The sequence below is a fragment of the Eurosta solidaginis genome, chromosome 1, assembly GCF_040869045.1.
Source record: "Eurosta solidaginis isolate ZX-2024a chromosome 1, ASM4086904v1, whole genome shotgun sequence".
In the NCBI taxonomy this organism is placed as follows: domain Eukaryota; kingdom Metazoa; phylum Arthropoda; class Insecta; order Diptera; family Tephritidae; genus Eurosta; species Eurosta solidaginis.
The window spans coordinates 141,472,187-141,497,671 of record NC_090319.1 but is presented as its reverse complement, the minus strand read 5'-3'; the positions used below and the strand labels follow the sequence as shown (position 1 = coordinate 141,497,671).

Below are 25,485 nucleotides of genomic sequence, written 5' to 3'. Positions count from 1 at the left end.
TTGTAACTCTAGACTTTTCTGCTCCAAAAGCGAAACTGTTAAATATGTTAAAATCTGCTTTCTAAGTAGCATGTATTATTTTTCAAATAACTATCCCTTTTATCATAGTCTGTAAGGATTTAAGTCCATTGACTAATTGAAATAAAGAATAAAGAATAATACTGATCTTTCAAATGACATCACAGCATGGACGGAGGGGCTAGAGGAAGATTATCAGAATAAGGCAAAGCAACTTCTCCTAAAGTACGCAAACATATTTGACCAGGATGGTTCCAAACCAGGCCGCACCAATGTTGTGAAACATCAAATTGACACTGGAGACGCGAGGCCGATACGTCAAGCTCTTCGTAGTGTTCCACTGGCCAAACGGGAAGTTGTGAGTCAAATCGTACAAGAAATGAGCGACAGCGGCGTCACCGAACCATCAGCTAGTCCATGAAGCTCACCTGTGGTACTTGTGAAGAAGAAGGATGGGAAAATGAGGTTTTGCGTGGACTACCGCAAGTTGAACGACATCACGAAAGAGGATAGCTACCCATTGCCAAGAATTGATGACACTCTGGACTCGCTCTCTGGTACGACATGGTTTTCCACACTGGACTTGAAAAGTGGCCACTGGCAAGTGGAGGTGAAGGAGGAAAACAAAGAGAAAACAGCCTTCAGCGTAGGAGATGGTCTTTGGCAATTTACAGTAATAGCCCTCTGGACTATGTAATGCACCAGCTACTTTCGAGAGACTCATGAATCAGGTATTGAAAGGACTACATTGGAAACATGCTTGGTGTACCTGGACGACATCATCGTATTGGGCAAGAACTTTGATGAACATCTTAAAGACTTAGAGGAAGTTTTCCAGAGAATAGCTGGCGCTAGTCTGAAACTAAGTACCAAAAAGTGTTCGCTGTTTAAAAAGGTAGTAAATTATTTGGGTCACAAGGTAACGACAGAAGGCATCTGTACTGCGAATGAAAAGATAGAGGCAGTAAAGGATTGGCCAAGACCTCTGAACCTGCATGATCAACTTCATATCAGCTAATAAGGCATCTAGATGTCGGACCTCAACATCTATGGTGGCGTCTCTAACTTGGAGGACCACGTTTCTTTCATTAGTGGTAGTCAGTATTTTGAACCAAATTGAGGCCAGCAAGATACATTCGAACGTGTTGATGTACTTGAGAATGCCGGTAACATCGCCGTATGCTTACGCAGTCAAATTTGGCTTTTCGCTGAAAGACTATGAAGAGAGCTCGGTAAATTTTTTTTTAAGATGTCCCATCGTTGTGGAGTGCTGCTGAAAATAGTAAAACATTTTTGTACAACTCCGAAGAAAGTAATTGCAGCCGTACAACATTCTGCAGCATCAACACCACATAAATTGAGACTGTGGGTTGCACAAGGCGAGTAATCAGCATTCGAGTTTTTGTCGAGAATGTGACGTAGTGCTCCGTTGTAAGCTCCTTTCATATTGGCGCCGTTATCATACCCTTGTGCACGACAATCTTTTAATGGGATTTCATGTTTACCTAGATTATGGCAAAATAAATCAGCGATTTTCTGACCAGTTTTTTGATTACAATTCACGGAAGTCAAAAACCGTTCTTGAATTGTAAAAGTTGTTGCTTTCGAATTGAAATGGAGTTAGCGCAAAATGAACGTAGTCAACGTGACTTGCATCAGGCATAGCATCAACGATAATAGCAAAATACTTTGCTTTCTTGCCTTGATCTAATATAGTTCCCTCACGTGCTTTGCACAAATTTCTATAAACGCGTTCTGAATGTCTGGGGAAAGATAGTGACCTTGTAAACGTTTGTGCTGCTGTTGTGAAATTCTAGCTTTCTCCAAATGATCTCTAAATATCGGATCATATTGGCTTATGAGATCTTAGATGCCCCAAAAATGTCCACCGTTTCGTTCACCAAGATATATACTTTCGCCTTTGAAAGCTAGGCCTCTTTCACCCAAAAATAAAATAGTGTCCGAAATTCCATATAAAATTTCTTTCCACTTTTGAGTTTCAGTGATTAGCTGGTGTATGTGTAAGTGTATCAATTGTAGCCTCCTTTTGAATAAGATTTTGTAAAGATCGCCATTGAATATAACATTTAATGTGATCTTGAATATTTTCGTGTGAAGGCAGTTTATCGTATAGCTTCTTCCATACCTGGAATTTCGAATATCCGCAGAACAAATTTTAGGTCGATTTAAAGTATTGGTGCATAATAGACAACATGGTAGGCAATAAAAAGCATTGCTACTGGTACTCCACACTAACCAGTCACGCTCCACTTTCTCTCCATTTTGCAAGATTCTGTTTACCAACGAGGTAGGAAATGCCTCGTCATAACAATCACGTGGAAAATAAGAGGACCCTTTTGATGACCTCGACGAATTATTTCGTTGACTTCTTCAGATCGCAAAAACTCATTATTCGCGGTACCGATATCGAAGTCGTTTAAATAATCTGGACTTTGATACAGAATTGGTGGTATTTTTGGAAGACTGTTTGAAGATGAACCTTCATCAGTGTCACCACGAAAACTTTAAGATTTCGGATTCATACATTTTTGTTTGATGTTTTTATTGTCTCCTCAGGCCCAGGCAAAAAATCATTATCAATATTCGTTGCTTTTGAAATTCGGCTTAAAATTTGCACATGGAACAACTAAAGACTCTCCTGAATTAAAAAAATGTCGTAGTACCTCTAAATCGCGGACCCCCTGATAAACACATTTTTGCTTGATGTTTTTATTGTCTCCTCAGGCCCAAGCAAAAAAGCATTGTCAATATTCGTTGCTTTTGAAATTCGGCTTAAAATTTGCACATGGAACAACTAAAAACTCTCCTGAATTAAAAAAAAATGTCTTAGTACCTCTAAATCGCGGGCCCCCTGAGAAACACATTTTTGTTTGAGGTTTTTATTGTCTCCTCAGGCCCAGGCAAAAACTCATTATCAGTATTCGTTGCTTTTGAAATTCGGCTTAAAATTTGCACATGGAACAACTAAAGACTCTCCTGAATTAAAAAAATGTCCTAGTACCTCTAAATCGCGGGCCCCCTGAGAAACACATTTTTGCTTGATGTTTTTATTGTCTCCTCAGGCCCAAGCAAAAAAGGATTGTCAATATTCGTTGCTTTTGAAATTCGGCTTAAATTTTGGAACAGGTATCATACAAACTGGAAGCGCAGGATGAAAAAATTGCTCAATTTCAGGCAAAAGTAGATGATTTAAAAGGTCGTATGGAGCTGTTACAACTAAATCGCCCAGCTGTTTCAGCAAGCAATCCAAAGGTAAAAACACCATCCTTTGACATGGAACAACTAAAGACTCTCCTGAATTAAAAAAAAAATGTCTTAGAACCTCTAAATCGCGGGCACCCCGAGAAACACATTTTTGTTTGATGTTTTTGTTGTCTCCTCAGGCCCAGGCAAAAAATCATTATCAATATTCGTTGCTTTTGAAATTCGGCTTAAAATTTGAACATGGAACAACTAAAGACTCTTCTGAATTAAAAAAAATGCCTTAGTTCCTCTAAATCGCGGGCCCCGTTATCATTAAGTGCGTCAACCACTCTTGCTGACAAACCGGGGCTCTTCATATGGGCAAGCCCATCGCAAAGCCAGCATGCCACGAAGGGATGCGATTCACTTTTTACTAAGCAGTTTGGATATAGGCAAGACATTTTTATAATAAACTTTAAGAGGGTGATGAAGAAATAAACATATTGTCATGAATATTAGCAGCACTAAGGGATTCTATCATCCCTAAGCCGATGCTAAGCAGTGATTCAAGTCACATCAATAATTCAATCATTATGACTACACATATGTACGTATACGCAGGGAGAAGCAACGCACAAACACATGCAGATATCTAATCTGAGTAATGCAATATAATTGTGGAAGTGTCGCTCACAAACGCACGCGCATATGATAGCTATACACGTACATCTGTAGTTATAATTATAACAGATAACCAACTAGTAAATTCTAGAAATGGAAGCGCCTAGAAAATGTAACGAGGAAATGAAAGAGTATAAAAGGCAACCACGGTAGAGGCGGTGCAAGCAGTTTTGATTAAGACGCTATCTGGCGAGCAATAGCAGTATTATTTATTGTGAAGTACTTTAATAAAGGCCATTTTTCCATTATTCAATATTGGAGCTATTTATTCAACAGTTTAGTGATTCGAACTTAGCAGAAGGTTGCAAATAAGAGGACTTGCAGTAAATTCGTTACAATTGGTGTCAGAAGAGGAATTGTTGAATAAATTCCAGAGGACAACAAGGACATGGCAAAGTTCAGTGATTTGAAGATCCAGCAATTGAAGAAGGAGTTGGAGAGCCGTGGATTGAATACAACCGGCAATAAGCTCCAACTTCAGGCAATACTACGAGAGGCAATGGAACCAGAAGGAATTAACGTGGAAGAGTATGTATTTCATCTTGATGGCAACGATACAACAACAAAAATTGAAGAGAAAAACGAAACAGCGCAGACAGTTACCAGCACAGAATTGAACATGACAATGGCTCAAACATCGACAGTGGCATCTCAGGTGGAATCGCAGTCGACACAGATTACATCCAAGATGGAAACTCAACTGGAATTACAGGAGGCACGTATTTCAGAAATGACGTCGCAAGTGTCATCTCAACTGGAAGACCAAAAGACATATATGGTATCTCAATGGGAAGCGCAAGAGGCACGTATATCTGAAATGTCGGCAGAAATTTTGGAACAGGTATCATCAAAGCTGGAAGCGCAGGATGCAAAAATCGCTCAATTTCAGGCAGAAGTCGATCATTTGAAGGGTCGTACGGAGCAGTTACAACTAAATCGCCCAGCTGTTTCAGCGAGCAATCCAAAGGTAAAAATACCATCCTTTGACGGTCCTGTTCCTTTCCAGGTGTTTAAGATTCAGTTTGAGAAGATCGCAGCAGTGAACAACTGGAGTGCTGAAGATAAAGCTGCTGCACTATTCGTGGCATTGAAAGGATCTGCTGCTGAAATCCTACAGACTATTCCCGAGGGAGAGCGGAACAACTACGAAACATTGATGAGCGCTCTAGAGAGACGATACGGAAGTGAACACAGGAAGCAGATACACCAAATAGAGTTGCAAAACCACTACCAAAAAGCTAATGAGACTTTGCAGAAGTTTGCGTCAGATGTCGAAAGGCTTGCACATTTGGCGAATGCCGACGCACCCGTGAAATACACCGAAAGGGGAAAAATTCAGAGCTTTATAAATGACATACGGGACGTCGAAACGAAGCGAGCCACATACGCAAACCCAAAGAAAACATTTGCAGAAAAGGTATCACATGCATTGACTCAGGAAACTTCCTCACTATTGAGTAAATCAGCATACAAAGCTCATCGTGTGGAAGTGGAAAGACCAGATTGGGTAGACACAATTTAGGAAGCACTGAAGGGATCACAACAGAAAAATGCCGGAGTTATTAAATGTTTCAAGTGCGGCAACTCAGGTCATATTGCGCGACATTGCAGCACCGGTGGCCCTAAACGCAGAGCTGAAGGAGATGAGCAAATCTCCAAGTCCACTCAATCGTTAAACTAAAGCGAGTCAGCGGCAAGGGGCGACAGCTGGTTCCCTCAATTGAATGCCCCATAATCTCTATCTCGCAAATTGGAAGAAGGTCAAACAATCTTACTGTCGGAGGACATGTGGATGGGAAGGAACGTTTACTGACTGTTTAGTCAACAAGAAAATAAGACCATTGCATGGAGCAAGTTTGCGTACACCCACTGGAGAAGACACCACGGTTCTAGGAGAAGTATCGTGTGAAGTCGCAATTGGGAATGTCACGGTAATACACAATTTTATAGTGGCAGAAATTGTTAATGAAATCATAATTGGAGTGGACTCCTTAATCAACGAAGGCATCAAGATCGACATGCAAAGCAAGATGATGAGATATACGAACATGGATGTGCCACTTAATTTCGGCTACGAGAGAGGCTACAGCAGTAAACGAGTGCTGGTGGAAGAGAGTCAGCAAATACCACCAAAATCAGAAGCAGTCATCTGGGCAAAGGTTGATGGAGATTGTGGGACAAACAAATTGTGGGTTGTCGAAGAAGCACACAAATCAACTCCGAACATACTTGTAGGAAAAACCCTGGCTATGACAAAACAAGATGGACGTATTCCGGTACTCAATGAGTTCAAGTCACCACTCAAACTGACAAAAGGAGCTATATTGGGAAGATGCCAAGAGGCTGAAGTAGTTATTAACTGTGAACAGCTCCAGGAACACGTTTCAACTAGCAAGACTGATCTTTCAAATGACATCACGGCATGGACGGAGGGGCTAGATCAAGATTATCAGAGAAAGGCAAAGCAACTGCTCCTAAAGTACGCAAACATATTTGACCAGTATGGTTCCAAACCAGGCCGCACCAATGTTGTGAAACATCAAATTGACATTGGAGACGCGAGGACGATACGTCAAGCTCCACGTAGTGTTTTTCTGGCGAAGCGGGAAGTTCTGAGTCAAATTATACAAGAAATGAGCGACAGCGGCGTCATCGAACCATCAGCTAGTCCCTGGAGCTCACCGGTACTTGTAAAGAAGAAGGATGGGAAAATGAGGTTTTGCGTGTACTACCGAAAGTTGAATGACGTTACGAAAAAGATAGCTACCCATTGCCAAGAATTGACGACACTCTGGCCTCGCTCTCTGGTACGAAATGGTTTTCCACACTGGACTTGAAAAGCGGCTACTGGCAAGTGGAGGTGAAGGAGGAAGACAACGAGAAAACGGCCTTCAGCGTCGGAGATGGTTTTTGGCAATTTACAGTAATGCCCTTTGGACTATGTAATGCACCAGCTACTTTCGAGAGACTCATGGATCAGGTATTGAAAGGACTACATTGGAATACATGCTTGGTGTACCTGGACGACATCATCGTACTGGGCAAGAACTTTGATGAACATCTTAAAAACTTGAGGAAGTTTTCCAGAGAATAGCTGGCGCTGGTCTGAAGTTAAGTCCCAAAAAGTGTGCGCTGTTTAAAAAGGAAGTAAATTATTGCGAACGAAAAGATAGAGGCTGTAAAGGATTGGCCAAGACCACAGAACCTACATGAATTGAGAAGTTTCCTTTGGCTGTGCACATATTACCGCCGATTTATACCAAATTTTTCCAGCGTAGCCCATAGCCTCCATGAGCTTACAAGAAAAAATAAAGCTTTTGAATGGAAGAAGGAGCAAGAAGTGGCTTTCCAAACATTGAAGGAGTGGTTGTGCACTGCCCCAATTTTAGCATATCCTATTCCAGGAGCAACATTTATTCTAGATACAGATGCGAGTGGATATGCTACAGGAGGCGTTTTATCACAACTGGTCGATGGACAGGAGAAGGTAGTTGCATATTACAGCCGTTCGATTGGAAAACCAGAGAGGAACTACTGCGTTACGAGGAGAGAACTGTTGGCATTGGTAGAGTGCATTAAACATTTTCACAAATACCTCTACGGCCAGCGATTCCGTGTCAGGACAGATCACGCAGCGTTGAAATGGCTTCTGCAGTTCCGTAATCCGGAAGGACAATTAGCACGGCGGATCGAGCGACTACAAAGCTATGACTTTTCCATTGAGCCTCGAAAAGGTTGTACCCATGGAAATGCTGATGCAATGTCATGAAGACCATGTAGTTTGGAATGCAAGCACTGTTCAAAGGCCGAGGCTAAAGAAGACATTATAGATGTCCGGCTAATGACTATAACATGTACAGATGAATGGGACAAGGAACAGCTAAGGAAGTGTCAGCTAGAAGATACAGATCTGTCACATGTTATGCAAGGGCTCGAACGAAACGAAAGACCAAACAGAGAAGAGATGTCAGCAGAGAGTCCCATTGCGAAGTCATATTGGGCACAGTGGAACAGTTTAGAATTGATATCCGGTTGCCTTCATCGAGTATTTGAGAGTGAGGATGGTAAATGCAAGAAGAAACTGATAGTTGTTCCCAGAAAGAGGATTCCTGACGTGCTCAGCGAGCTGCATAATGGTCCAAGTGGAGGTCATCTTGGAATCACGAAGACGCTCGAGAAAATTAAGCAGAGATTCTATTGGGTTGGTTGCCGTCGGTCGGTCACCGAGTGGATTGCGAACTGCGAGGCTTGCAGTAGAGCGAAAGGGCCGAAAACCCGAAGTCATGGCCAGATGAAGCAATATAACTCAGGTGCGCCATTTGAAAGGATCGCTATATATATATGTACTGCTGGTTATGGATTATTTCAGCAAATGGCCAGAGGTATACCCAATCCCAAATCAAGAAGCGGAAACAGTAGCAGAAGTGTTTATAAACAATTGGGTTGCAAGGTATGGGGTACCAATGGAGTTACATTCTCACCAAGGCAGGAATTTCGAATCAGCTTTGTTCCAGGAAATGTGTAAATATTTGGGCATTCGAAAAATACGGACAACTGCATTGCATCCTCAGTCCGATGGTATGGTGGAACGTTTCAATAGAACATTGGAGGAGCATTTAAGGAAAGTAGTAGACAAGTACCATAAGGAGTGGGATAACCGCATACCATTATTCTTGTTGGCCTACCGATCGGCAGTACACGAGACAACGGGCCAAACTCCCGCAAAGGTAATTTTTGGCAATGACCTTCGACTGCCAACTGATTTGAAGTATGGGATAGATGCCGATGCGGAGAGAAATGTCAAGAAATCCACTGGTGTCTTGGAAGAAGAGCTGAGTGAGATACACGATCTGGTAAGGCAACGAGCAAAGATTATGAGTGACAAGATGAAAGCGAGGTACGATAAAGCAATTAATTCGGATGGGTTTCAGGAAGGAGATTTGGTGCTGTTATACAACCCACAACGAAAAAAAGGTTTGTCCACGAAATTGCAGTGTAATTGGTAAGGCCCATATAAAGTTGTAAAACGGATCATCGATGTAGTGTACCGCATACAAACCATTGGCAAACCACGAACCAAAATGAAAGTGGTTCATTTGGAAAGGCTAGCAGCATTTAGATCGAGAGATTTGTCTGATCGGGACGATCAGACTTAGGTGGAGGGCAGTGTCACGAATATTAGCAGCACTAAGGGATTCATTCTATCATCTCTAAGCCGATGCTAAGCAGTGATTCAAGTCACATCAATAATTCAATCTTTATGACTACACATATGTACGTAGACGCAGGGACAAGCAACGCGCAAACACATGCAGATATCTTATCTGATATATGCAATATAATTGTGGAAGTGTCGCTCACAAACACACGCGTATATGATAGCTATACACGTACATCTGTAGTTATAATTATAACAGATAACCAACTAGTAAATTCTAGAAATGGAAGCTCCTAGAAGATGCAACGAGGAAATCAAAGAGTATAAAAGGCAACCACGGTAGAGGCGCTGCAAGCAGTTTTGATTAAGACGCTATCTGGCGAGCAAAAGCAGTATTATTTATTGTGAAGTACTTTAATAAAGGCCATTTTTCCATTATTCAATAATGGAGTTATTTATTCAACAGTTTAGTGATTCGAACTTAGAAGAAGGTTGCAAATAAGAGGATTTGCAGTAAATTCGTTACAATATAAAAGCTACAGAAAACCGAAAATTAATAAAATAGGGAAAGTATGGTTATTAATTGAAAGATAACACAACGGGTTATACAGAAAAAATAAAACAGTTTGAAAGTAGCTGTAAAAAGGGATACGCTGTATGAGCAGTTTGAGATACACTGTAATAACACTGAGTTAACCGCGCAAACAGCTGTGACACTGAAGAAACAATGTGCAAGCAAAAAAAAAAAAAAACAAAGACACTATTAAAAACTGAAGCCTATCAACATCAACAACACAATGCAAAAACACTCGGCAATACAAAAAATAGTAAACATGTATGTACGTGTATATGCAAATTAATGAAAATTAAATTTTTGATATCAAAACTTGAAGGAAAAACAATAGAAATTTAATTAAATTTCTTAATTCACCGCACACAATGATTGCACTTCACTAATTATATCAACAATAAAACTATATTTAGCAATACTAAACAATATATTTATTGAAATGACAAGAGCACAAGATAAAAAATCTGACGTTTGCGATGTATTTTAATATTATTATTTAGACCTAGATTCTCTTCCAATTTGCTTCGGTCTACATATTTCATGACGATTCCGAACGATATCTGCAGGGAAAATGAATTTTTTCACTGGGGGAAATACACTCGGAGTACCTGTCAACCCAATGCCGAGGGGCGACTCTTTTTAGAACAACTTTTTTTTAACTGAAAAAATTTTTTTTAGCGCTACATGTCGATCAAAAATCATTCAAGTCATTTGATCTCCGTGACGTTCCTCTTTAAATGTATCTTTAAAATATATATAAGGGCACACAAATGGGTATATAATGTTCGGTTCCGTCCAAACTTAAACTTGCTTATTTATTTGATTTCTATTAAATTCAAAACAAACGATCGCATTTTAAAAAATAGTTTCTTCATTTTTGGTAAAAACTCCGAAGTACCCACTTGGATCGAGTATACTGATACCTTTTAATGAGTATGAATTCTAGCATCGATACTTTGATCCGAGTATATTTTATTATCACCGTCATCGATACGTTTTCTAAAAGTTGCATCACTAATCACGGATTGTAAAACGTAATACGGTCCCATTGTTGTCATATCCTTTGCATTTCGTTTTCATTAAATCCCTTTTCTCGGTTTTTTTTTATTTAGTCTGGAAAGTAACAACAATTATACCTTCTTTTTGAAGATGGGAGTAAAAAAAATGTGCGGAATTACAGGCCAATTCCTAATTTAACTATCATTTCATAAATTTTTGGAAGTGTTGTCAATGAGAGGATTTATTCCTCTGTTCTCTTTCGGTTATGACGGGAATCCACAGAATTGTTAATTAGCCAAAACCAGAATGGATTTGTATCAGGACGGTCAACAGTCTCCAATTTAATGGTAAAGTGATTTTTGCACATCAACATTTTCCGCTGGCTCGCAAATTTCGAACATTGATAAATGTTTCCACTTAGTATACGAAGGCATCAGCATACCACTCCTATCCTTTATAACATTCTTAACTTTAGTTTGAGGTTACCGAGATTAAAGATCTTCGAGTGATTTTCGAATCAAAGTTTTCTTTTCATAGTCATATGAATCTGACTCTAATAAAAGCATACTTAGTATTGGACTTTGTGTACAGAGTTTTCAGATCTATGCACTTTTAAGCTTCTTTAGGACGTGCTTCGCTCATACCAGGAATATGCGGTCATTATCTGAAGAATTTACGATCAGCAATCGGTTAGTAGGATTGAAAGGGTAAATTTTTTTTTAAACACGAATTTCGGTTCGGAGATCCTCATATCAGGAGGTTTCACGGTCATCAGTCACGTCTGCTGTTAATTAACCTAAGCTCTCTCGATAAGGGAACTATCCTCTGTCTTTCTTATATGTATTTTTAACAGAGGTAATGGCATAGTTATTTACCCAATACCTCTGGAGCAGACATATTTTAATGTTTTACAATGAAGTCTGCGAAATTTTTTTCGTTTTACGTTGATCCTTGAGTATTCCACCCATTTCGTGCTCTCTAAGGGAGTTCATTGACTTATCTCCTATTAAGTTAATTGATTTTTCCTTCCCAAGGTCAATTTTTGTGTTAATTTTATTTTATCTTAATTGATAATTACATACATATTTGTTAAGTTTTATTCTCTTTGTAAGGCACTCCCTACTGTAGACTTAATAATATAAATAAAAAAATTGTAAGTTAAACGGTTTTATTGAAAACAATACTTACATGAAGTAATAATAATACTAAAAGCTAGAAAATAATTAGGTAGGTCCTGGCTACTAGTCATCACACTCCTCATCAATGTAGAGCGTTGATCAGACAATTAAATAAAAGCGTTGGGCGCGTGAAATTTCTAAAAATGTGAGGCGTAGCATAACCTGATTAAGGTTCAGTTGGTCTTATATATGACTATCAATAGAAATTTGACGCGTCCAACGCTTTTATTTAATTGTCTGATCAACGCCCTAGATTGATGAGGAGTGTGATGACTAGTACCTAGGAATTACCTAATTATTTTCTAGCTTTTAGTATTATTATTACTTCATGTAAGTATTGTTTTCAATAAAACCGTTTAACTAAACATTTTTTTTAAATTATTTTGTTTTCAAGTTCTTAGTTTTTATTTAATTGCCTATTATTTTTCATTCTATTTAGTTCATTTAGTGACTCACTATTACAAGGACTCTTTCCTGACAATTTGTTACAATCTAAGTCCAAAGACTTTACTCGACTCTGCGCCACGCATGCTTGTCTCTTCTACCGGACTGTATGTAATATTTGTTCCAAATATGTGCCAAATCGGACATCATAGGCCGCTTTCTATTCATGTATGTATTATGTGTTCCAAATATGGACCAAATCGGACCACAAATACGATCTTTTGAATATCTCGATCTTTGCGCAACCTAGCGGCGACTTTTTTTTATAGCTCGCTTTCTATTCTTGTATTTATTATGTGTTCCAAATATGAGCCAAATCGGCCCACAAATACCTAGCGGCGATTTTTTTTCATAGGTCGCTTTCTATTCTTGTATTTATTATGTGTTCCAAATATGAGTTAATCGGATCACAAATACGATTTTTGTGAATATCTCGATCCTTGCGCCACTTAGCGGTGATTTTTTTCATAGGTCGCTTTCTATTCTTGGATGTATTATGTGTTCCAAATTAAAGCTAAATCGGACGACAAATAAGACTTTTGTGAATATCTCGCTCCTTGCGCCACCTGGCGGCGATTTTTTTCATAGGTCTCTTTCTATTCTTGTATGTATTATGTGTTCCAAATATGAGCATTGTCATCGGGTTCTGAACTATGTTCCAAGTTTCAAGCGTGTAGCTTATCGGGAAGTTACTTAAATTTCAATTAAATAATTATATAATGTTCGGTTTCGTCCAAACTTAAACTTGCTTATTTGATTTCTATTAAATTCAAAACAAACGATCTCATTTTAAAAAATAGTTTCTTCACTTTTGGTAAAAACTCCGAAGTACTCACTTGGATCGAGCATACTCGATACCTTTTAATGAGTATGAATTCTAGCATCGATACTTTGATCGGAGTATTTTTTATGATTACCGGCATCGATACTTTTTCTAAAAGTTGCATCACTAATCACGGATCTGTTATGGTCCACTTGGGAGATTCACCCTTGGAACGTACCAGTTGGCTAGTGATAGGGAAAAGGTAGGACTCACCCTCACTCATGTCTGCCTGGGGTGGTTAAAACAAATTTTTGTTAATTTCGCGCAGGTGGCATCGCGAAAGAATCCAATGGTGTCGGAAAATTCCCAATAACGGCAACCACCATGGCGTAACTATACCAGGTGACAGCTGAACTGTAGTTTCTATACGATTTGACACATCAACTCTCAGCATAGTACGATTTTGACATTAGTCCGTCGGTTCACAGAGCCAAAGTATATGGAACTTTTAATGATGGCTGCAAAAATGTCACCGCGACAACCTCCTTGTATGGTTCCACCATGGCAACCACAGTTAAATCATGCGATTTAAAGGCGCCGTTCCACTGCGCAGTCGCAAAGTTCCACTGATTTCAGCATAAATATATACGCTATAAGCGTGTGATACGAAGAAGCACAGTAACATTTTTCAATACTTCACGCGAGTGGATGCCCAGAAAAGGGAGGTGGATAAAGAAAAGTGAAATACAAAAGTTATAAACTTTATTTCGCTGCCTCTATGTACACATATAAGTCTTTAGTTTTCTCTGTGCGAAATTACACGCAAATATGAGCGATTCAAGTGGCTTTGAACATTTATAAAAGGATACCGAGTAAGGGTGCCAAACCATCAGACAAGTACCAGCAGTGTACAAACAAAACGCATCTCATGCCATCATGGATATTCTCACCCTTTTAATGGTGTAACTTGTTTAGTTTTAGTCGTAACCGAGTGAAAAGGCAAGTCCCAGGCACAGTGTAATCCGGAAAACAAGCATTATCATATAAGAAAAATAAAACGCATATTGCAATACAGTCTATACTTAGCACTGTTCTTGGTTTGCTTGGTTTGCAATGCTTAACAAGTAGTGTGATCAAATTAAGTTGTGTGATACAAACGTAAAGCGCGTTATATACTTAACGTTGGACGTTAAAATTAAGATGCTAAGGGGCTGATGTTCACCCATCTACGATGTTCAAAACCACTACAACGAATTCAATGGGCGCCCATAAGCAACGCCCCACTTTGCCACTACCAATGTTGTACCAGCGACACCACTGGCGCACCACAACCACCAACGGTACCAAAACAGCGCGCAACCACCACTAGCGCACCACAACCACCACCATCAGCGCCAATATTACGCGCTAAATCCGCGCAAGGCCGCTATTAACAGCGCCAAGACCACGCGCTAGCCACCAGACGCCAACACAACCACTTCGTCGCACCAACCACGAGCGCAACCACCACCAACTGCGCCAACCACCATCGTCAGTGGTCACAACAACCACTTCTACCGCGCAACCACAACCGCAACCCCATCGGCAGCGCCAACCAAACGCGCCGCATCCACCAGGCTGCAACAGTACCAGCTACAACAACAGCAGCATTGCCGCCGAATATAGGCCTGCTGCAACAGTAACAGCTACAACAACAACAGCAGGGCCGCCGAATATAGGCCTGCTGCAACAGTACCAGCTACAACAACAACAGCAGGGCCGCCGAATATAGGCCTGCTGCAACAGCACCAGCTACAACAACAACATCAGGGCCGCCGCATATAGGCCTGCTGCAACCGCACCAGCTACAACAACAACAGCAGGGCCGCCGAATATAGGCTTGCTGCAACCGCACCAGCTACAACAGCAACAGCAGGGCCGCCGCAAATAGGCCTGCTGCAACCGTACCAGCTACAACAACAGCAGGGCCGCCGAATATAGGCCTGCTGCAACCGCACCAGCTACAACAACAACAGCAGGGCCGCCGAATATAGGCCTACTGCAACCACCCAGCTGTAACAACTTACCGGCAACGACACCATATTATCAACATCAACAAATACCCAATTTACCAACAACAAGCGGTGAGTTCGTTCCATAATACGGAAACCAAATTTTTTATTTTTTATTTAACAAATTACTGTTTGGTTTTGAAATAATACTACATATTTAAACTATACATAGATGTATGTATACGCACGTATCGTATAAAGAATTACATTAGATTATATGAACTTCATTTAAATCTTTTTTGCGTAAAATTTATTCTTTACCTGCTACTTATGTACATCTATGTAAGGACTCTTGTAGCTACAATTTAAATGAAATTGATTAAAACTCCTAGGTAAGACATAGAGATTTTCATAAAACTGGTTAAACTGTTTCAAAAGGCAGTTTTATTTTTGAACTTCTAATGAAGTTTCTTTTTGAATACTTTCGAACTTTCAACGAAATAAGTGAAGGGAGATAATAACATAAAACAGTGTTATTTATTTGCTCATTGCTGTAAACAGTTCAACCATTTTATTTTACTTATGATAAATTTTGAGATAACCCCATTTAAAATATACATATATGTACGTATACGCACGAATCGTAGGAAGAATTACAGTAAATCATATGAACTTCATTTAAATCTTTTTTGCATAAAATGTATTCTTTACATGCTACATATGTACATCTATGTAAGGGCATATACGTTTTAAATATATTTAGATGGTAGGAAACGTACCTTTGCAAGGGTGAACTAATGTCGGTGACGACCAACAAGTATTGAATTTTTGCACTATTAACATCTACAATGAACCCAATTTTAAAAATTTCGAATTATTAAATTTCAAATTCCAAAATCATTCAGCTTGTTTAAGTAGAAACAGGAAAGGAAAATTTAAAGTTAGAAACCGGAATTTTAAATAGATTTGAGGTAGGAACATAATTAAACTTAATTAAATACGTACAAAAGGAGAAATCTAGAATTAGAAACTAAGATTTAAAATGGATTTTAAATGAGAAAATAATTCAAACTTAATTAAAAAAAAAGCAAGGAAAGAAAGATTTAGACATAGAAATATATGATTTAAAATAAGAAGATAATTAAATTTAAATAAGCACAAACACTGAGGGAAATTAGAGTTAGAAAGCTAAAATTTCAAAGTTTAGAATAAGGTAAATGATACTTAATAAAACTTAGAAAATTTAAGTTTAAACAAAATTAAAATTAAGGCGGACCTAAAATGAATTGGTAACCAAAAGAACGAAAAGACTAAAATTTAAGTTTTCTTTAGGAAAATATATATTTATATAAATATATATAAATACGTCTATAAATATAGGTAAAATCAAATTCAATCAAATTTCACTAAAGTTACCAAGAATAAAACAAACTATAATAAAATAAAATTTAATGAAATTAATAAAGATTATAAATAGTAATAGTAACAACACGATAAAATAGAATAAAACTCAATAAATTTTTAAATAAATATACCAAAAACAAAGTAACTTATAATAAAATAAAATTCGATCAAATAATAAAGACCATAAATATTAATAATAAAAATACAAAATGAAATAAACTAAAATAAAATTAAATACAATACATCTAAATAAAAAAATATACACTAGCTGAATTATAACTAGGAATTAAATGTACAGCCTAAAACTTACAATAAAATTTTAAAATATTGGCGGTTGCCAACATTCTCTCTTCTGTTAATAAATGACGTAATAACGTAAGAAAATTAATTTTGTATTATTTTTATTCATAATGCCTTGTCAATAAATATCTTGTAATTTAAATGGGAATGCTGATATTCCTGTTTATTTAGAAGGCGAAGGTATATACAGGTAAGGGGCCACCGAAAAATTAGTTGCGTCGGTCGCCATGGATTTGAGGGTGGGCCAAGCACCGGGCGTCGCAACAACACCAGCGGCGCCCCTATGTATATTCGGGCCTTTTCCCCTTTTATTTTAATTTCCAGTTTTTTTTGTATTTTGATTTTCAGCGATTGGTAACCGGTCATTTCCGGTTCGGTTAATTTTGTTTCCCTTTTTTTTTGCGTTTAGTTTTTGTTTTTTTAATTTCGAAGTTGAATGTTTTAACGGTCTGTCCGTGACTTCCGGTTCGGCCGGATGTTTTTTTAATTTGAATTTCCAGCGTTTTGAATTAGTTCTGCGCTGTTTGACCATTTTAAAGGCATGATAGGATTTTCTTCTGTTTATGGCGCAGGACAGTAAGGTTGGCAAGAACCCCGTCCAGCCGACATGACTAGTCACAGAGCACCACTAGATCATGCCGACTGCCTTCCTTACTGCTCCATGGTAGAGGCGAATCTATAACAGATCGTAAAACCAAAGAGGATAAATATAATAAGAGAAGTCACTCGTTACTTTGCATAATGTTTTTGGTTAGGGTAATCGCAGGTTTTGTTTTGGGCGAGATGTGCATAAATGTCTTTATAACTTTTCGTGGGGTATTTGTGTTTATTTTTCCGACTGTATTTAATTTACTAATTAATTCTCTTTCCAAAATTCACATTTGCATAAGGTGCCTACACGACACCTTATAAATGCGGGACAATTGAAAATGTCCCTCATGGAAAACATTAGGCACCAATTTTTTTTAATTTCCAGCGAGTTACTCGCCACTCGTAGCAGACTGGTGGCTCTTATTATATTTATCCTCTTTGATAAAACGTAATACGGACCCATTGTTGTCATATCCTTTGCATTTCGTTTTCATTAAATCACTTTCCCCGGGTATTTTTATTTAAGCTGGAAAGTAACAACAATTATACCTTCTTTTTGAAGATGGGAGTAAAAACAATGTGCGGAATTACAGGTCAATTCCTAATTTAACTATCGTTTCATAAATTTTTGGAAGTATTGTCAATGAGAGGATTTATTCCTCTATTCTCTTTCGGGTTTGGCGGGAATCCACATAATTGTTAATTAGCCAAAACCAGAATGGATTTGTATCAGGACGGTCAACAGTCTCCAATTTAATGTTAAAGTCATTTTTGCGCATCAACGTTTTCCGCTGGCTCGCAAGTTAATTGCATTTATTAAAATTTCGAACATTGATAAATGTTTCCACTTAGTATACGAAGGCGTCATAATACCACTCCTATCCTTTATGACATTCTTAACTTTAGTTTGAGGTTACCGAGATTAAGGATCTTCGAGTGATTTTCGAATCAAAGTTTTCTTTTCATAGTCATATGAATCTGACTCTAATAAAAGCATACTTGGTATTGGACTTTGTGTACAGAGTTTTCAGATCTAGCACCTTGAAGCTTCTTTAGGACGTGCTTCGCTCTTACCTGTATTATGCGGTCATTATCTGAAGAATTTACGATCAGCAATCGGTTAGTAGGATTGAAAGGGTAAATTTTTTTTAAACACGAATTTCGGTTCGGAGATCCTCATATCAGGAGGTTTCACGGTCATCAGTCACGTCTGCTGTTAATTAACCTAAGCTCTCTCGATAAGGGAACTATCCTCTGTCTTTCTTATATTTTTAACAGAGGTAATGGCATAGTTTATTACCCAATACCTCTGGAGCGGACAGATTTTAATGTTTTGCAATGAAGTCTGTGGAATTTTTTTCGTTTTACGTTGATCCTTGAGTATTCCACCCATTTCGTGCTCTCTAAGGGAGTTCATTGACTTATCTCCTATTAAGTTAATTGATTTTTCCTTCCCAATGTCAATTTTTGTATTAGTTTTATTTTCTCTTAATTGATAATTACATACATGTTTGTTAAGTTTTATTCACTTTGTAAGGCGTTCCCTACTGTAGACTTAATAATATAAATAAAATAATTAAAAAAAAAAAAAAATAGCCATTCGATGTACTTTTGTTTTTGCAAAAATTTTGTTTACATTTACGGTGCTTTAAAATATTGTTTATATTTTTGTATGATTATTTGTCTCCAACATTCTTCATTTTCGCACATGTGGTTAGTCTGTATAACATACTCAATTGTGTAAGTAGAATTTGTTTTATGTTTGATTTTTGAAAATGTTATAATTATTGTTTTTGTTTTATTTTGTTTCACAGTCCCAATGATGACTTCAGACTGAAGTCGAAATTTTATTTATTTATTTATTTATTATTTAAAGTCGACGACAAACTATGGTCGACTGCATAATATAAAAGATATATAAATATACAACTCAAAAGATAAAATTTAAGATATATCGAGCTTTCAACAATGTTATATTACAAACAAAGAAATATTAATGAACATTACTATTTAATTTCAGAATATAATAATAATAAGAAATATGAGCAGAAATAAGATCTTATGCCGAAATCTTATACTGGCGGAATGCATCAGATTCCGCTCAGCATGATTTCGGAATGCAGTGGATTCCAATCTCCCTGTTGGAATGCAACAAGATTCCAATCAGCATGTCATGGGAATCCGGCAGTGCTAAGAGTAGTGTAATGAGGATACGCCATCACAAGGCATAAAAAAGTAACATGACCTGTGTTGTTGGAATGCACCGGATTCCAATCAGCTCGATGCCTGACCCATAAGATTATACTGCCGGAATGCATACGATTCCGGTCAGTGACTCATGAAAAAGCATGTTTTTTACGTTGTTGGAATGCACCAGATTCCAATCAACACAGTACTGTCTTGTTCCTTCTTAATGATACATGTTGATAAATGTTCCTCCATCCTTAAGCGAGACAGTTCCTGTTTTTTTATCGAATATAAAATAAAAATACAAATATAAAATATTTATACTGTGTTTTTTATTTCGATAAGGCATCGAGCTCATAAAATAGTTTAATAAATTTAAAAAAATTGTAAGTTAAACGCTTTTATTGAAAACAATACTTACATGAAGTAATAATAATACTAAAAGCTTGAAAATAATTAGGTAGGTCCTAGGTACTAGTCATTACACTCCTCATCAATCTAGGGCGTTGATCGGACAATTAAATAAAAGCGTTGGGCGCGTGAAATTAATGAATTTTCTAATACAAATATATGCTACCCAGAGAAGATTCCTACAAATAAAAACTATATTTCCCTTCGAAAAATATCAAATATATTTCAATCGACATTAATAACGTAAAATGTTCCCTTTCAGAATACTCCAAAAGATACCTGTGAATCAGCTGTTCAACATGAAAAGACCGACAGTTCTCTAAAACCAATTACCACAGATACTACGGTATACACTGAACACAGTGTAAGAGCATCATCACCAAATGAACCGGGAAAAGTGACATATTTTTGTGATGGCTTTAATCTGAGACCAATAGTGAAAGCCATAAATAGCACTAACGATTCGAACATCGATAAAGAACGGAATCGCCGGCGACGAAGTTCACTACAAGCAAAATTGGACCGACATCGGCGTAAAAATTATGATATATGCCACTTAAGTATCGATAATACCCTACCCAGTGACTCGAAAAGCGGGTTGACCAATGTCAGTATGGATGTCAGTAGAATAGGCCTAACTACGGATGAAATTTCTTATAACTCAATCAATCAGTCGGGGTATTTTCCACGCCGAAAACGCAATTCTTGGTGGAATATTTTCGTACTTGATAATTTAAAGGGCAGGTGAGAGAGATAAAGAGAGAAATATGTTTACTTTCAAGTTTATCAAATAGGATAGAATTGACAACAGAAATGTTAATGCGTTGTAATAACCTTACTAAAAATAACGATTTTCATTTAACGCTACATTAGCCATATAATAGAATTAATACGAGTTTATAACAACATTCGCTTAAAAGAGCATCATAAAAGTACAACAAATTAACCAAATAAAATTGTTAAAGTAACAGCTGCTTACGGTGGCCAGGAAGCAGCAATAGGTTGCGTGAAATGTCGATGAAAATAGCTAGCGGCAACTGTGCTGTGGTGGTGATTGTGATTAAAACATATGTCTTATAGCATCAGGTTTTGCGATACATAAATGGTGTGGGTAATTCTGTACGACAGCATGACACTGCTAATACGCGTCCAAAAATATTGAGGTGTTAAACGACGCGTCCTGACATCAGCATTAATAATCCGAAGGCGGAAAATACAAATTTTAACTCGTTCAAAAGATATTAACGAAAAACCGAAAAATGACCGGCGGGTCCCTCCGAAACGGTTGGTGGGATCCAGAGTATTTTTACACAGAACACCTTATAAAAAATTACCCTGGGTGGGTCCAACACCGGTATATACGTACATATATGTAGACGTAATGATTGATTCGTTTATGTAGATACAAGTGACTGTCTGCTTTATTGTTGTTGTGACTTCATTTACTTAGCATCAGACTAGGGATGTGAGTATCACTTAGTGTCACTCATATTCGTCACACTGCCCTCCACCTAAGTCTGATCGTCCCGATCAGCCAAATCTCCCGATATAAACGCCGCTAGCATCTCCAAATGTACCACTCTTCTACTCCGTGGTTTCCCAGTGGTTTGTATGCGGTAGATGGTATCACTGATCTTCACAACTTTGTACGGGCCTTCCCAACTGCACCGAATGTTGAATGGAACACTTTTCCGCCGGTGAGGGTTGTATAGCAATACCAAATCTCCCTCCAAGAAACCTTCCGAATTAAAGTTCTTGTCATGCCAGTGTTTGATCTTAATACTCATTACCCTGGGCCGTTCCCTCACACTCTGTTGTTTGGCTAATGAACTACTTTGTAGAGCTTGCTCTTGACGGATTGGCTTCACATACTCAGTATCGTTCCGACGTTTCCCAACAGAAGTGCTCGCTGGCTTGAAACCACCCTTGCATTCTTTCTGGAAAATTCTTTCAGTCGTTTTAATGCGTCAATTATGTTTTGTCAATGCCAGTGTTTCTCTCGCAGGTACTTTTGATTTCGCTGTATTTGGCCCATTCGATCCATCAACCTTTGCTCCATCTACTTTCCTTCACTTTCGTGGTCTCTGTCGAATCTTCTGAACCCTTTCTCCAAACTAAAGTTAAGTGGTATATCCTGGTTCTTATAGCGCATAATCTTTCTCCGAATTTCGATCCTGATGTCATGGTCAACTAAGAAGTCCACTCCCAATATGACTTCATCAGCAATCTCCGCCACAATGAATTTGTGTAGAACCATGACCTTTCCAATTAATACCTCACATACCACTTCTCCTTGGACTTGGTTATACTCGCCAGTGACCGTACGCAACCTTGCTCCAGGTAACGGTTTTACTCTCCTGTTGACCAAGTCAGATCGGATTAAGGAATGAGATGCCCCCGTATTTACAGTCAGTACACGCTCCTTGCCATCCAGCTTTCCTTCGACGGCAAGACTGCTCGATTTTCTTCCAATTTGCGACACAGATATCACAGGGCATTCAATAGCTGGGCAAAGTTTTCATTCTTTACATCTGACACGCTCTTGCTCATCTCCTCCAACTTTGCGTTTACCGCCACCCACATTGTTGGAACTATTAGGACCAAGATCGCAATGACGTGCAATGTGACCGGGCTTCCCACATTTGAAGAATTTGATAACTCTTTCACTCCGCTTTTGCGATCCTTTCAGTGCCTCCAATATTGCGTCTACCCACTCTGGCCTTTCTACTTCCACACGGCGTGCTTTGAAAACTGGCTTACACAGAAGCGAAGCTGTTTCTTGAGTCAGTGCATGATATACCGTTTCTGCGAATGTGGGTTTTGGGTTTGCTTATGTCGCTCGCTTCGTTTCTACGTCCCGTATGCCACTTATAAAACTCTGGATTTTTACCCTCTCGGTGTACTCCACGGGTGCGTCCGCATTTGCCAAATGTGCCAACCTTTCAACATCCGAGGCAAACTCCTGCAAAGTCTCATTCTCTCTTTGGTTACGGTTTTGCAACTCAATTTGGAATATCTGTTTTCTATGCTCGCTTCCACAACGTCTCTCGACAGCGGCCATCAATGCTTCATAGCTGTTCCGTTCGTACTCTGTAAGAGTCTGTAAGATTTCGGCAGCTGGTCCTTTCAATGCTACGAAGAGTGTAGCAACTTTATCTTCAGCACTCCAGTTGTTCACTGCTGCGGTCTTTTCAAACTGAATCTTAAACACCTGGAAAGGAACAGAGCCGTCAAAAGATGGAGTTTTTACCTTCGTATTCCTTGCTGAAACAACTGGACGATTTAGTTGCAACTGCTTTATGTGACCGCGCAATGTTTCAATCTCGGCATCGATTTTGTTCTCAAGTTGCAAAATTTTTGTGTCTTGCGCCACCATCTTCGAAGAAATACTTCCTTCTTGCTCTTCCAGTTGTGCAGAGATCTGCGCTGATATTTGCGCCGACATTTCGGATATTCGTGCCTCTTGTGCTTCAATCTTCGATGTTATACGGTTCTCCTCCGATTCCAGTTGAGATGCTATACGTGTCTCCTGTGATTCCATCTTGGAAGTAATCTGTGTCGGCATTTGTGAAATACGCGTTTCTTGTGCTTCAATCTTTGATATTATGCGGTTCTCCTGCGATTCCAGTTGGGATGACATTTGTGACGACATTTCTGACATTTGCGACGACATTGATGTTACTGTCGATGTTTGTGCAGATATTGCAGCCAAAATCATGTTCAAGTCTGTGCTCGTAACTGTCTGCGATGTTTCGTTTTTCTCTTCCATTTTTGTGTTGTCGCGTCCCCATCAGGATAAAAGACATACTCGTCCACATCAATTCCTTGCGACTCCATTACCTCTCGTAGCCGTGTTTGAAGTTCGATCTTATTGCCGGTTGTATTCAATCCACGGTTCTCCAACTCCTTTTTCAGTTGCTGCATCCTCAATTCACTCAACTTTGCCAATTTATTCAACAATTCCTCTTCTGACACCAATTGTAACGAATTTACTGCAAATCCTCTTATTTGCACCCTCTGCTAAGTTCGAATCACTAAACTGTTGAATAAATAACTCCAATATTGGATAATGGAAAAATGGCCTTTATTAAAGTACTTCACAATAAATAATACTGCTATTGCTCGCCAGATAGCGTCTTAATCAAAACTGATTCTAGCGCCTCTATCTGTCGCTGCCTTTTATACTCTTTGATTTCCTCGTTCGCATATTCTAGGCGCTTCCATTTCCAGAATCTACTAGTTGACCATGAGCTATCAAATTTGTCAGCTGTAACTACAATTGCACGATTTTATAGCTTCTCTCATTGCATACCTTCGGGAGTATCTCAGATATATGCATGTGGTTGTGCGTTGCTTCACAGCTGCGTATACGTACATATGTGTAGACATAATGATTGATTCGTTTATGTAGATACAAGTGACTGTCTGTTTTATTGTTGTTGTGACTTCATTTGCTTAGCATTAGACTAGGGATGTGAGTATCACTTAGTATCACTCATATTCGTCACAATATTGTAACGAATTTTGGGAAATTCCGCTTATTTGCAACCTTTCTGCTAAGGTTCGAATCGCTAAACTGTTGAATAAATAACTCCAATATTCAATAATGCAAAATGGTCTTTATTAGACTACTTTGAGAGTACTTAAGCAGGTAATCAATTCCAAACATATAACATTCTTCTCATAAGACGAACACAAGTCGACAACTAAAAAATATACTAAATCACAACTAATGGCGTGTTTAAATCAAACTGCTTCCTGACTATTCAGCTTTCGCTGCTTTTATACTCTCTGTTGCCTCGTTCACCACTTTCTCCTAAGGTCTAGTAACTTCGCGAAATTCATGCCCGGTTACCAGCCATATATGTACATGTATATTTGTAGATTATATTCTCTAGCATAGCGATATGCGTGTGTATATGTGAGTACTACTTCGGCTGATGGCGAATATATCTTTCATGCCTTGTATGTACATGTGTAAATGATGACTAATGTGTTTATGTAGCTTGCTTTAATGTTGTTGTGCCTTTATTTAACAACCTTAGGGTTGTGAGTATCAATTAGTGATGCTAATATTCCCCACACTGCCCTCCACCTAAGTCTGATCGTCCCGATCAGAGAAATCACGCAATCTAGCCGCTGCTAGCCTCTCCAAATGAACCACCCTTCTATTTCGTGGTTTCCCAATTGTTTGTATGCGATATATGACATCACTTATCCTCTTCACAACTCTGTATGGGCCTTCCCAATTTTACCAAAATTTGGATGAAAGACCTTTCCGCCGGTGAGGGTTGTATAGCAGTACCAAATCTCCCTCCGGGAAACCTCCTGAATTATTGTTCTTGTCGTACCTGTGTTTCATCCTACTACTCATTATCCTGGACCGTTCCCTCACACTCTGTTGTTTGGCCAATGAACTACTTCGCAGAGCTTGATCTTGACGGATTGACTTTGCATAATCAGTATCGCCTTGACGGTTCACAACAGTAGTGCGCCCTGGCTTGAAACTACCCTTGCATTCCTTCTGGGAAATTCTTTCCTTCGTTTTAGTGCGTCCATTTGGGTTTGTCAAAGCCAGTGTTTCT

The 25,485-nt window shown here is 38.6% G+C and overlaps 1 protein-coding gene across 5 annotated transcripts in view; it reads left to right on the top strand.

Moving 5' to 3' along the window:
- mtd (mustard) overlaps positions 1-25,485 on the top strand; it is a 2,476,738-nt gene that overhangs the window by 167,807 nt on the left and 2,283,446 nt on the right. For all 5 annotated transcript variants that reach the window (XM_067759877.1, XM_067759878.1, XM_067759880.1 and 2 more), the window contains exon 3: positions 20,163-20,644. In XM_067759877.1, the coding sequence (XP_067615978.1) occupies positions 20,163-20,644 (482 nt within the window). The remainder of the gene's footprint in view (positions 1-20,162; positions 20,645-25,485) is intronic.